Source organism: Carya illinoinensis, chromosome 16 (genome assembly GCF_018687715.1).
Source record: "Carya illinoinensis cultivar Pawnee chromosome 16, C.illinoinensisPawnee_v1, whole genome shotgun sequence".
Classification (NCBI taxonomy): Eukaryota; Viridiplantae; Streptophyta; class Magnoliopsida; order Fagales; family Juglandaceae; genus Carya; species Carya illinoinensis.
Genome location: NC_056767.1, coordinates 21,559,527 through 21,574,096, shown reverse-complemented (window position 1 = coordinate 21,574,096; position 14,570 = coordinate 21,559,527). Strand labels below are relative to the sequence as shown.

At 37.1% G+C, this 14,570-nt stretch overlaps 1 protein-coding gene across 5 annotated transcripts; it reads right to left on the bottom strand.

The window, feature by feature from the left end:
- Positions 1-1,745: 1,745 nt before the first annotated feature.
- Positions 1,746-9,364, bottom strand: LOC122299707 (ABC transporter G family member 11-like). Of its 5 annotated transcripts, none has more exons than XM_043110128.1 (11): positions 9,114-9,364; positions 8,433-8,832; positions 7,084-7,373; positions 4,852-5,023; positions 4,639-4,761; positions 3,643-3,771; positions 3,312-3,506; positions 3,084-3,170; positions 2,735-3,007; positions 2,403-2,510; positions 1,746-2,335 (listed from the first exon to the last, which is right to left on the bottom strand). In XM_043110128.1, exons 2-11 carry the CDS (start codon positions 8,814-8,816, stop codon positions 1,982-1,984), a joined length of 2,115 nt encoding a protein of 704 aa, XP_042966062.1. In that variant the 5' UTR covers positions 8,817-8,832; positions 9,114-9,364; the 3' UTR covers positions 1,746-1,981. The 5 variants fall into 5 exon arrangements, with proteins under 5 accessions (XP_042966062.1, XP_042966061.1, XP_042966060.1 ...); XM_043110127.1 differs by having other exon boundaries at positions 9,132-9,364; XM_043110126.1 differs by having other exon boundaries at positions 8,433-8,926; positions 9,114-9,363.
- Positions 9,365-14,570: the final 5,206 nt, after the last annotated feature.

The following is a 14,570-nucleotide window of genomic DNA, read 5'->3' as shown; positions in this document are numbered from 1 at the left end:
GCAAGATTTTTCGGTTTTGAGATGCTTGTTTGCGTTTATGTTGTGATTAACTATAATGCTATCCAAGTGGGAGATTGTTGTATTTATTTATAATGGACTAGCATTATAGTTTAATCATTGAGCCCATAATGGGATGGGCCATTTTATAGATACATGGAGGCCTCTATTCTCACCTCAATTAAATAGAATTAGCCCATTGAGTTCTATGTGTGTTCAGCTGGCCCTTTTCTCTTCTCTTTGAAAATAAGGGGGCTTAGACACGTATTGAGACACAGACAATGGGGCAGAGAGTAGCATTGCTCCATAGAAAACAAACTTTCTCTTCTCCAGGAACTCTATAGCTCTATGGAAAATCCATCACAAGTGATTGGAGGGATGTTTTCTTGTTAATTTTCTTCACAGATTTGACAAGAGATCTTGGTGATCTCGGATTTATTCAAAATCCAACAGGCATGACATGTCAAATCAAAATGTGAGCATCCAAATTGAAACCAATCTACTATTTTAAATTAGAGATATAGCAGCCTAAATCGAGTATTTCTTATGGCAACTAAAGATCATGGCACCAAATCTGATTTAGTCAACTTGCTAACACCATCCATTTATTACGGCAACAAATCTCCTTCAATCAAAATGACGACCGATTTCAAGAATCAAGCTACAATCAATAATAAAGAACAAAAACCGCTAGCATCCATTTTGATCATCTCTGTAATTGTAGATTGTTGTACTCCTACACTTGTATATAATATAGTTGCAATACATAACTTGAATATATGAAAAAGATACTTGAATCCACTTGTCGTTTACCGTCCTTCCCCTGCTATCCGAACTGAAGAAATTTATAAGCCTAACTCATCTCTTAAAACCGGTTAAAAAAGAGAGGTTTGCTTCAACCTTATAAACATGCCAAGAATTTTATCCACAAGCAATGTGGGATACTCGTTTTAACATCCTCCCTCGTGTGCAAGCCAATATTTTTGTTGGTCTTTGTCACGGGGTAAGAAGTGTGGGCCCTCGTTTGCTATTTGTCCTATGATGGGTTTTGACACCATGAAGAAATTTATGGGCCTAACTCATCTCTTAAAACTGGTTCAAAGAGGGGTTGCTCCAATCTGATAAACATGCTAAGACATTGTCCACAGGTAATGTGAGATTTATTCCTTAACACCATCCCTCACGTGCAAGTCAATATTTTTTTTTGTTCTTGTCACTATTGTGGCATGTTCTGATACTATGAAAAAAATTCATGGGCCCAACTCATCTCTTAAAATTGGTTCAAAGAGAAATGTTTGCTCTAACCTTATAAACATGTCCAGATTTTTATCCACAAGCAATGTAGGATACTTGTCTTAACACCCTCCTTCACGTGTAAGCCAGGCTAGTATGTAGGCAGGATGGGGTCGGGTCACCCACCCCTACCCAACTTAAAATTATGCTACCCGAAGTATACGTTGTAGCTCAATTTATTATTGGCATGATTTAGAGTTTGCATGATTCTTCTAGTTGACGGATCTCACTAGGTTATTTCCAGCCTTTCAAAATTAGAAGGAAATAGATTTTGAACGAGTCTTGCACATATTTGTTGTTGGTTTCATTGACATTTATTTTACAAGTTTTAATGTTGGCTGAATGTTTTCTATAGCCATTACTTATCTGAATCAAACTGGTGAAAAAGTTACTTTTTAGCCAGAACCATGTCTGTTTTGGTGCTTTATTAGAAGGTTTATGAAACTAACCCCATATAAGTTTTAGTCAATTATATAGAATCTGAGTAATTTTCTGTCAAAAGCTGTTTCTAGCAAGAAGATAAACATAGAAATTTTAGATAGCTACAAATGGGTATTGTACATGGAATGGAAGCGAGAAAAACGTCTAAAGATGGATAGAATTATGTCTCAAACCACTTGCTACAATACTTGTTCAAACTTGGTAGTGAGATTACTTTGCACATACCTTTTTATTCAGTGTATCAGTACTCTTATCTACTTTTACCTTCACTTGTACGATTCTTCACATATGTTCTCAGAGAAGGAGATTTGGTGAGACCATTGGAAGCTGTTGGGGTATCATGATTGTCATTCTTCTGTTGCATTCTTCTTCTGGCGATGTAACCTCTGATCCAAGGTGTCACATCCTCACTAATTTTGATCAACATGAAGAAGAGGATGCGGTAAATGGCTATCATGCTGAAGATGACACCAAGATCCACCCATTTCGATCGATGAACGTTAATCTGGTACACATTTTCCAAGATGTACTCTCCAGATATCTTAGGAAGATCCAATCTTTGGTTGTCAAAAAACAAGCCCTTGAGATCATTCTGGTATTGTCCCTGAAAAGTTTAAATTGTTTCAGTTATTGAACAAGTTTAGCTGTACTAGTAGCAGTTTTCGTTTTACCTGCACAGCCCAGTAATGGAAGCTGATGTATGACATGGGGTAGCGCCACACAGGCTTTGGGATGTCATTTGGGAGCCTGAAGTACCCAGAGACTAGCATGAATATACCCTGACATAAGAATTATACCACAAATAACTCATCAACTATAGCTTGAAAGTCAGAATCGAAGTTTCTTTAGTAAATACATGCATCTCTCTTGATAGTTCTTGTTGGATTGCGCAACAGAGTAAATTTTGTTTGGACATTTTTTAGGAAATACATCACATTAATGCATTCCTATAGCCGAAATTTAATTTGGTTGCATTCAAATTCTGTGGCAAGAACATACACACCTGAATTCCAGCCCCTATGATGATGCCCATGAGGAAGTTGGGGACAATACTGGCTATGGCCATCATCAGGCTCTCAACTACTGTGACACTTGCAAAAAGGCATAGAACAAAGAATACATAACGTTCAAATCCCGGGTGCAGGTGGACCATGAAGTAACAAATAGTTCCAGAGAGGAAGGTTATCAATATCAGGAAGGGCATTGCAGATAGTGTGTTGCCAATGACATATGAAGCGACACCATAGTGGCCATTCAGCCTCTCTCTGTGGAAAACCTGAGAAAATCAAATTATTAGCATCCACCTCTAATTGCAGCTGAGAATGTAAGGTGCATGGGATCATGAAACTTGCCTTCATATCTTCAACGAATGAAGGAAACCCGCCGATTGACAGGAATGTTACAAAACCAAATACAAATGATGCACATGATCCCCTTGCCTCCCCCATATCAAGTGAACAAGAAAGAAAAAACTCAGTAAAAGAATGAACTTGATTTCCTTAATTTTCAAACTATTGTCCCCTTAACTTCCTTATCCATTTTTTAGGCTTATTGGAAATGAAATGAAAAAATATCAGTACCAGAATTGAAGTGTAACCCGTTCCGACATTGTAATAGATGGTCCCAACGCAGATAGTGACTACAATGTATATTAGAAGCCTAAGCCAGTAATACCCAAAGTCCCTTGACATGTTGACAAATGAACGCTTGGTCAAGGTAAAGGCTTGCATCAGGAAACTAGCCTGACTACCTCCTGAATCCAGCACAGTTCCTTTCTGCAACATATGGAAAATATTTCCAACTGTCACACTATATTCCCATATTATTAGTGTATTTATTTGAACAAATTCCTACCAAACTAATGAAATAATCTATCAGATGAAAAGTCATGCTACTCTTGGAACAACTTACGAATTTGGATATCTCCTCAACTTTCTCCCTCACTGCATAGCAGTACTGAGAAGTGCAGTAGGAGTCAATGAGGGTTCGAATAGCTTCAGCTGTGGTAATCTTCTCAAGTGGATCATCACCTGCCTCAAACTGAGCAGAAACAAATTCAAAGCCACAGGGACAAAACAACAAATATATCATCTGCCTTCAAATCCCACTGATTAAAAAATGCAACTAGACCCATACCTCTGTATATCATAATCATTTACTTCACCATACCTTTCACTAAATGATTGCACTTGATACAATTATAATTTCAGTTAAAAACTAATAATGGGTTGAATTTGTTTTGAAGAAAATTAAATCAATTCCAACACCATAATCAATGAGTCTATCTTCAAACTACATTACACTTAATGAACCTACCCTTTAATGACCAACCCGGCACCTGCAAGCGGCTGCAGGACCGCCTTATCATTATTATTATTATTATTATTTTTAATCACCATTGCTATACTATTTGCTTCATTGGCCCCGTTATTCAAGCAATCCTCTGATATTTTCGCCCACATTGTGTATGTGTTCCGAAATTTAGGATAACTATTAGGTACTCTTGGAATATGATGTGACACTTCATTCTATCATAAATATCATGACTTATGTAAACACTTATTTCAATAATACGACATGTGTGATAGCATTGTAGTATCACGTATCCTTGCTCAGAGATTTCATGACATGACTTGATGGGGAAGAGGTAAATTTAAATTATTTATGTTTTATCTTAATACTCTTATTCATGTGTGGTTACAACATATGAAATATTTAATTAAATAGAAAGTAGTGTAGAGTTCAGACTCAAACTCACTGCTCTGATACAATTGTGAAATTACCACTTATTTAAAAAGTTTAAAGAAGACGTAGATTTAAATAATTTATATTTTGTAGAATTGTAGTAGCATTATACAGTGAAGTTACATGTATATAATTAAGAGTACGAGAGGACGAAGTTCATACCCGCAATTTCATGGATCCTCTTAGAGTGGCCTTAACTTTATCAAAGTCAGAATTGACGCACCTAAGAAAATGATCAGAAGGGTTCCTTAAAGCAGGGCAGGGGAACCCAGCTTGTGCAAAGAACTGCAAACACCATCCGTTTAGGAGCTTAATTTCTCCAAAATCAAATGCATGCAATGCAAACAGAAAGTGAGGGTTGTCAGTAGTTCTCACCTCATATGCTTCGCAAGCCTCGCCAAAATAAACAGTTTTCCCCCCTGAAAGCAAGCATAATCGATCAAATAGTTCAAATACTTGACTGCTTGGCTGGTGAATAGAGGCTATGACAGTCCTCCCATCCCTCGATAGACCACTTAATGTTTGCGTTACAAAGAAAGCAGAAGCACTGCCAGAAAAATCAAAGTCCTTTAACAAGAGCAATGAGGGCAAAGTAATGCTAGCTAGTTGTAATATATAGATATCGGATAATTAGTTTAGGAAAACTCCAAACCACATAGGGCCCTATATAATAAAATAAATAATAAATAGATATAATAAAAATTATTTTTTAATTACATGAATTATCGACATTGTACTAATTAATTAAGTTTGTAAGTTATATTGTGTTATGATGCATGTATATTAAGGGAATGCTTGGGGATTCATGGGGAATGAGATAAGATGAGAAATTTGTAAATAATAATGAAATAATTTATAAATAGTAGTTAAATGGTTGGAATTATGATGTATTATAAAATTAAAATATTGTTAGAATATAATTTTTTAATATTATATTTGTTTTGAGATTTGAAAAATTGAATTATTTTTGTATTTTATTTAAACGTTTGGAAAAGTTGTAATGAGATGAGATGGAATAAGATGGATGAGATAAAAAACATTACCAAACATCCCCTAAATCTCTGATATACGGAAGATGTAAATGGCAATTTCTTGTAACTCATAAATCATTTTTTTTTTTTTTATTTGAGGTGTACAAGAATAAAATCTCAACTAATTTTTGGACTGCACAACCCCTGAAAGGAATTTTTTTCAAGTACACCTCGAATAATTCGAGGAAAAGTTCTCTCAAGCTAATAACCCTAAAATTTTTTTGTAATTCATAAATCATAAGCTCATGTCAATGATGAATTTGATATTTTAACTCATAAGATTATAACATATCAATTATGATGATACCTTAATCATGGAAGTTGTGATTTATAATTAATTTGTCAATATAACTAGAGTATATTGAATTGGACCTAGTTTATTCTAAAATATGTTGTACTCAATTGAGTAATAAATCCAAATCCAATCTCACTAACAACATTTTATTTTTAATCTTAGAAAGTTGTAAAATTAAATGTGAGATCCTAATGATTTAGTATCTCTAAACATTGGGTGGTCATGTTTAGTACTGAAGGAATAATCTCAAGATGGAATTCATGATTTCCATTGAGGTGCTAAATATCCTCTTGAGATATATAAATTCAATTTGAATCGATTATTTTAATTAAATCTCATATCTAAATATTTAATAAGGAGATATTAAAATTAATTTACTCTAAAGGTTGGTGATTCTAAGACTACAAAACTACTAATATTTATTTGAAGAAATTTCAAGACTAATATTAATAGTTTAAATTGAGTACTCAAGGAATTAAGATGTAGAAGAAAATAAACTAACTGTTAGACTTAGGCTAGGCCTGATTTGGTTATGCAGTTCAGATAAGATGAGATGAGATATTTTGTTGAAATTTGAATAAAATATTATTATTATAATCTAAATTTTTAATATTAGTTTTGTTTTGGGATTTAAAAAAGTTGAATTGTTTATTATATTTTGTGTAAGAATTTAAAAAAGTTGTAATGATTATATGAGATGAGATAATTTTTGTGTAACCAAACCATCTCTTAAAGTTTTTATTTGTCTATGGGTATTTTATGAAGGGATCAATTGTAATATTTAATTGATGGTTCTTTTACGAGAAGAAAATAAGTGCAATATTATTTTTCCAACAAAATTAACAAGAAATAATATCATAAATTCTATTTATCATCTTTTTAATTATTATCATTTCTACATCTTTTGATATCATGACATAAAATATTGATAAATAAGTCACTGCAATAAAAGAAAAATTCGATATTTAAATATTATACTTGAAATGATGAAAGAATTGATAATTAATTAATTGACAGTTAACTATTAACTAATACAAAGGGCAAACATCTCACTTAAAAAAGAGTAATGTTAGGTACAAATTTCAAATAGAGGCCTTTTATAAAAAGAGGTCTTTTATAAAAATGTTGGTTTCACAAAAAAAAAAAAAGGAATTTTTTATACTGTCTAAGGTGGGTTCTACTTTTTTACAAAATTAAAGATTGCACTGAATTTGTCTATTTTGAACTTAAATAAAGCATTTTTCATGGAAAAAGTATGAAGAGCTAGATCATCAGCTTAACCTGTCAAGTCCGCTAGTTGGCTCATCCAAGAAGAGCAATCTGGGTCTCATCAAGATCTCAAGAGCAATGCTAACCCTTCTTCTTTCTCCTCCACTGATTCCTCGCAAATGCCAGTTTCCGATTACGGTGTCGGCGCAATCTTGGAGGCCCATCTCAATAATGGTACCCTCAACCAGTGCTTGTTTCTCCGACCATGGCATTTTATCCGGCAGCCGTAGTTGAGCGGAGTATGAAATTGTCTCCCGTACTGTTAGAGTTCCGATCAGATTCTCATCTTGGGTTACATAGGCCTGGATCGAGGACGTTGGCATCACAATATAATATCGCCAAGACATATATATATAGGAGCAAGTGAAGAAACAAATTAAAGACATTAGTGCCAAACTAATTGTCGATAGCATTCAAAGATGTTTTGTTTGCATGTGTGCGCACAGGGCGATCACACAATAACAGTGTGCACTTGTTGTATTGCATTTCTGTCAGCGATAATATGAAATTAAAAAAGAGTAATGATAGAGATAATACGTGCAGTCGCTTTGAAAAAGAATAGGATTTATTATTAAAAAATTATTCTTTTTATGTGAGTCTTATATTTACTTACTTTTTTCAAAGAGATTACGCGGTGTTTGCGTACTTCACGACTGTAAATATCATTTCTCATGTTACATACAGTTGTAGAGTACACAAACCTACGCAATACTTTTAAAAAAGAGTAGGATTTCAAAAATTAGTTTTTATTGTTTATGTACATGAGTCCTGTATTTATTCATTTTTTTTTAAAAAGAGATTGCATACATGGTGTTTGCGTATTTCATGATTGCAAATATCGTTCTTAAAAAGAAAAAAATTCAATTTTATTCTCATTATAATCATAATATTTATTTCATTTCTATGTAAGTTCTTTATAAATAAGAATTTACACTTTGTATTTAATTACAATTATGAATAATAAAGATGTAAATATGTAAATACAAAGTATTATACTACGTAAATAATAAAGATGTAATTCCTTTCATTTTGTTTACATCATTATCTCATTTTTTATTTCCAATTTTCTTTTAATTTTTTTTTTTCAATTTCTACCACGGTGATGGTTTCTCATATAAGGATGCGATACTTTGGGATCAGCCACCTCCGTTCGTGTGTGTTGAGAACACACGTCCTCTCTGTGAAACGTTAACAAAAATATCACCATAACCAACCGATCCTCTTTGATTTTCTTAGATTGTTGGGACAGAAAAACAGAAGTATAAACACTAGAAACAAGTAAACCTCAACAAACAACGTTAAAAAGGTGAAAAAACACGACAAACTGAATGATGAGGGAGTAGAGAGGGGAAAAAACTCACAGCAGTCCCAAAAGAGAGCTTAGTTTTGCGACCATTGAGGAGAATGGTACCAGAAAGGAAAGCATTGGCTGCAAGACGGCTAGAAAGAGCATCAAGCAGTGTAGATTTGCCTGAGCCAGAGGGTCCCATGAGTGCAGTTAGGGTTCCTGGCTCTGCATAACCAGTGAGCCCTTCCAACACCTTCTGGCTCTCACCATTGTTGAGAGTGACCATCACACTCAGGTCCTTCCATGTCAGCCTCGCCGACACATCCCCCACGAATTCTGTCTTAGCCTTGTCCCTCCAAAGAGTCTCACTCAGAGGGCTCAAGCCCGGTACTACTTGTTTGTTTGGCTCTATCTCCATCACTACGTGATTTGCTGCAGAGTTTTCCGCTCTCTCCATCTCTCTTAATATCAATCTTCAATGCCAAGTTACAGAAGAAGGTTACACAACAACAACAACCCAGAATGGAGAGTTATAAATGAACATAACTATGGCCAAGAACTGGGTATCTGAAAAGAATTAAAACATGCACCAGAAAGAAAGAAAGAGATCAGTGAATGCTATAATGAAAAGGTTCATGAGAAGTTTTACTACAAGGAGGGGGTGGAAAGAAATATGTGACCCATGTGAGCAAATGCTAATTGTATGAGTGTGGGAGTGGGATTTTGATAGATGTGGAGGTGGAAGAGATCAAACCCATGCAAAAACAGGTACCCTTTTGAAGGCTTGCTTTTTGGCGTGACAAACAGACAAGGAGAAGCACTAGATTAATATTTCCTTTTCTTATTCTCCCTGTCTAAAGGAGTACTAGAGATTATATAATCGCCATGAGTCTCGATCTCGGACCCTCAAAAACTCTGCAGCTGATGAAAGTTCAGGCAAATTTGTTTCGTTACCTGAAAAGCAAAATACAAAAGAAACAAAGATGGCTCTAGAACATAAATTGCAACATCTAACTTATTGGTCCAATTAAAGAGTTCTGGTGCCTGTTCGGTGGGATGGCAAGAGGCATTTACTACCACTACGGACACTTCTGATCTCTCGCATGAACACATGGCGCTGTACTATATATATATAAATAATGTCAGTCATGTAGTACGACATCCGTGAGAGGCATTTATGTCCTGCAAAACGACAATGCAAGCAAACTTTCAAACATATATACGTACTCATGACCAAACTTTCAAACATATGTACGTACTCATGACCAATTTCACTCAATATTTTTTGAAGAGTACTATGTAAAACTATTTTTTGAAGAGTAGTATGTAAAACTAAGGTATAAATCTTATACAAACTTTTTGTAAAAATATGGATTAAAAAAAAAGTGAATTTTTCAGATTATTTTACCGTACGTAGAATCTACTTTTTTTTTTCTTTATTATTATTTTTTTTAATAAAAGATTTACATGAGACTTGTACATTTAGGATATAAATAAATCGTTTCTCTGTTTTTTTTTCCCCGTCCCTGCTCTAATGCCCGGCCCTAACCCTTCATCTACTACAATCAGCAAATCGCAAGTTCAGTTGGAAAAATAATTTGTTCTAAAAGCTTTACACAGTCAGCTCTTTACAAAGAAGAAAAGAACAGTAAGACACACCTAGAATTCACACTTCAAAAGAACTATATATATTATACATATATACATATACATATATATATATATGCATAACTTCTATGCTCTAAAATTATATGTAGATTATGAAGGTTTGATAAAAAACCACCACACTTCAATCGTGGTGAGTATGCTTCTATATATATTCAATATGTGCATAACGTTTAATTATAAAATAGGAAACTAGAATCAATTTGTACAATATAATTCCTATAATTAAGCTAGAAGATATTAAGCCTTGAATCAAGACATAGTTTCCTTAACAGCTCCCCCCCCCCCCCCCCCCCCGGGGCCGCCCCCCTGCAAGCTTAGCGTCGGATTGGAGCATACATGAAGCTTGGAGTGAAAGAATTCAAAGAGAGGGTGAGGAACACTTTTGGTGAATAGATCAGCAACCTGTAGATGAGAGGGCACATACTGCGTCTGAAGTTTGTCCGCAACAACAAGTTCCCGAAGGGAATAATAATTGAGTTCAACATGCTTAGCTCGTTTGTGAGAGATACGATTAGAGCTTAAGAAGAGAGCACTTTCGTTGTCACATAATAGAAGTGGCTTGTGTGATAGGGAAACCCGAAGACCCTGAAGAAGATGCATGAGCTAGAGAAGTTCAGCTGTAGTACTCGCGAGAACACGATATTCAGATTCACAGCTAGAACGGAAAACAGTAGATTGTTTCTTGGCACTCCAGGAAACCAAACTATCGCCAAGATAAATAGAATAACCAGAGGTAGAGCATCAGAGTAAGCAACCAAAGCACCGGGAGCAGCAAAAGAGCGAAAGGTAAGACCTAAGTGAAGAGTGCCCTTGACATAGCGAAGAATGCCCTTGACAGTAAGAAAATGATCTGTAGTAGGAGCATGCAGAAACTGAATGACAGAGTTGACAACATGAGCGATGTTGGGCCGGGTGATGGTCAAGTATTGTAGGGCACCAACAAGGGATCTGTAGAGAGTAGGGTCCGAGAAAGGGGAACCATTGCCAGTCAAGTGGTGGGAGACCACCATGGGAGTGGGAACGAGCTTGCTATCAAGCAACTGAGCTCGAGTAAGGATATCCTATGCATACTTCAGTTGATTGATAAAAAGACCATCATTAGTGAAGGTGGCTTCCAAACCAAAAAAATAGTTGAGGGAAGCTAGATCTTTGGTGGCAAACTCGAAATTGAGCTTGCAAGTGAAACTGTCAAGAAGAGAAGAGTTGTTGCTAGTAATAATAATGTCATCAACATAAAGGAGCAGATAAATAATATCTGAATGCTGATGAAACACAGAAAGAGAAGTATCAACATGGCTGCAAGAAAAACCAAGTGTAATGAGAAAGGAACTGAAGCGCTGAAACCATGCACGAGGAGCTTGCTTGAGGCCATAGATAGCTTTTTGCAATTGACAAACATGATTAGGGTAGCGAGGATCCATGTACGATTGCTCCATATAAACCGTTTAAGAGAGATTACCATTGAGAAAATCATTCTTGACGTCCAGTTGACGAAGAGGCCATCGGTTTGTAATAGCAAGAGAAAGCACAACATGAACAGTAGTAGCCTTGATAACAGGACTAAAAGTGTTGGTGTAGTCAAGTCCAGGTACCTGAGTGTAGCCTTTGGCAACAAGACGGGCTTTGAGACGCTCAATGGATCCGTCAGGTAGATATTTAGTCCAGAACACCCATTTGGAACCTACAATGTTGGTGTTAGGAGGCCGAGGGACCAAGATCCATGTACGGTTGTTCTGCAGAGCACAAACTTCGTCATCCATGGCAGCAAGCCAAGCAAGATTTTTGGCAGCAGATTTAAATCCTTTAGGCTCAGTAGAGACAAGGAGGGCATGAAGAAGACCATAGGAGCCCAGAACACTGAGATCTCCGGGATGACGAGTCTTGAAAATACCAGCCTTGGCTCGAGTGAGATCCCAAGGGAAGTGTCGAAACAGAAGAATCAATGGCAGTCGCAATAAGAGGTAGACTAGGATCTGGAACTGGTGAAGCGGAACCTACAAGGACTCAGCCACCGGGTCAGTACAAATAACACATGGGTTAGATCCGGATGGAGTAATGTGTGAGGAATTGTGCATAGGGGAGGAGGGAGGAGGGTCGGTATGAAGAGAATTGGGTTCAAGAAAATTAGAAAAAGTAAAGGATGATATGGACTGAGCATGAGAGCTAGAATGAGAGGGAAAATAAGTTTCATCAAACTGAGCATGTAGTGTGATGTAGAGCCTAGATGTAAAGGTGTCAAGACAGCGAAATCCCTTATGTGAAGAGCTATAACCCAAAAAAATGCAAGGAATGCTACGAGGGGAAAATTTGTTAGGCATATAATCACACAGGCAAGGGTAAACATGACAACCAAAAGGATGCAAATTTTCATAATTAGGTGGAGAACCATAGAGAAGCTCAAAAGGGGACTTACCGCCAAGAAGCAATGTGGGCAATCGGTTGATAATGTAGGTTGCAGTGCTTAAGGCGTCAACCCAGAAGAGAGGAGAAAGATGAAAGTGAAAAAGGAGGGCTAGACCAATCTCGGTTACATGACAATGTTTTCATTCAACGCAACCATTTTGGGCGGGTGTATAGGGGCATGAGAGTTGATGGTGAATGCCAAAGGTGCGAAGATGCGCGGTGAAGCGATTGCTGGTAAATTCGGCACCACCATCACTTTGAAAAATTTTGATGCGGGTGGAATGGTGATTTTCAACAAATTTCTGGAATTGAAGAAAAATATCATAAAAATCAGATTTTAATTTCAAGGGATAAAGCCAAGTGAAGTAAGAATGATCATCGATGAATATGACATAATAAATAAAACCCAAATTTGATTTGAAAGGGGAAGGGCCCCAAATGTCACAATGAATAAGATCCAAGATATGAGAGGACCTATGTTCATTCTAAGTATATGGTAAGCGGTGATTTTTGGCAAGTTGACATGTATCACACAATTTTGGAGAAGGCAATAATGATGTAAGATGAAGATGACCTTTTTTATTCAAAAGAGAAATAACGGAATGGTTTACATGACCAAGACGAGCATACCATAAATCATAAGATGCATGAAGGGCTTTATTTTTAAGAACAGAAATAAAAGCGGAGTTGCCGCTCTCCAGCACATATAGGCCACCACCCTTCCCGTTTGACGATTCTGGACATAAAAAGAATTGTTAGTAAATATAACAGAGAGAGGAAAATTAGATGTTAATTTACTAATTAAGAGGAGATTTTTAGTGAGACGGAGAACAACTAAAACATCCAATAAATGAAGGTTGGGAAGGGGAGAGATAGTACCGGTATGAGTAATGGGAAGGGAAGCACCATTCCCTACAATTACACAATCCTTGCCCATGTAGTTACTTGAGTGGGCCAAAGTGGATGAGTCTGTTGTCATGTGGGCCGAAGCCCCAGTATCCAAGTACCAGTCACTGGGCTCGAGCCCATTGAGTCTATAAGAGGCATTGAAGGCCTCGGCAAGGTGAGTTGCATTCTCACCCCGTGTAGAGTCATTCCGTGCATAGCGTTGATGGCATCGGTCAGCATAATGGCCTTCCTGCAGCAGATTTGACACCGTGGCTGACGGCGTGGCTGACCAAAGTGGTGGCGTTGATTCGGCCGCCCATTACCACGGTTGGAGGAAGAATTTCCATGGCCATTCCGAGTGCTCTGTTGCAGAGGAGATGAATAGTTCTGCTGGTTGGGCCGATAGTGGCCACCATGGGTGGTGGCGGTGAAGGCAACAGAGGAAGGAGAGGCCGATTGTTCAAGGGACTTCTGAAAGAGTTCAAAACTCTTGGCTTTGGAGACAAGATCGGCAAAACAAGGCAAGGGAATTTGAGCCATTTGGGCGGTGGAAAAACTAGTGAAATTAGAACCAAGACCCCGGAGAAACCAGTGGGATTTATCAGTGCCGTTGACAGGCCGTCCAATGGCGTGCAGTTGATCACAAAGGGATTTGAAGGTCCGGGCATACTTAGAAACCGTACGTGTGCTGTATTTCATCAACTGCAAATCGTCTTTGAGACGAATTTCTCTTGCTTTGAAGCGATGGCTAAAGGAATTTTCAAGTGCAAGCCAAACTTCATGTGAGGTAGAAAGACCCACAACCTCAGCCATTGCTTCTTCGGTGAGGGAGGAGAGCATGAGGCTCAATAGGCATTGGTCATTTTGCTTCCATGCCAGGTGTTTGATATTGGGTGTCTGAAAAGTTGGGGGATCAAACCGTGGAGGAGGGTCTAGAGTGCCATCCACATGGCCTAATAACTCTTGACTTTCAAGGAGAGGGAGTAATTGGCTCTTCCACATGAGGTAATTAGAGGAGGAAAGCTTGTTAGTAACCATGTGAATCATGGTGTTGAAGGGAAGAAGGGTGGGATTAGGGTTGGGTTCGGCGGCCATGGGAAAAAAAAAATAAAAAAAAGAGGAAGGATTTAGAGGATGTTAATCCGAGAGGCTTGTGATACCATATGAAGGTTTGATCAAAAACCACTACACTTCAATCGTGGTGAGTATGTTTCTATATATATTCAATATGTGCATAACGTTTAATTACAAA

Bases quoted from the DNA above. Each gene is read 5' to 3' on its own strand.
- LOC122299707 (XM_043110128.1), bottom strand. From the start codon at position 8,816: ATGGAGAGAGCGGAAAACTCTGCAGCAAATCACGTAGTGATGGAGATA. The intron at 5,024-7,083 runs GTTAAGCTGATG...TTTTTCTGGCAG, and splicing joins CCAACTAGCGGACTTGACAG to TGCTTCTGCTTTCTTTGTAA. The intron at 3,507-3,642 runs GTAAGTTGTTCC...CATATGTTGCAG, and splicing joins TTGAGGAGATATCCAAATTC to AAAGGAACTGTGCTGGATTC.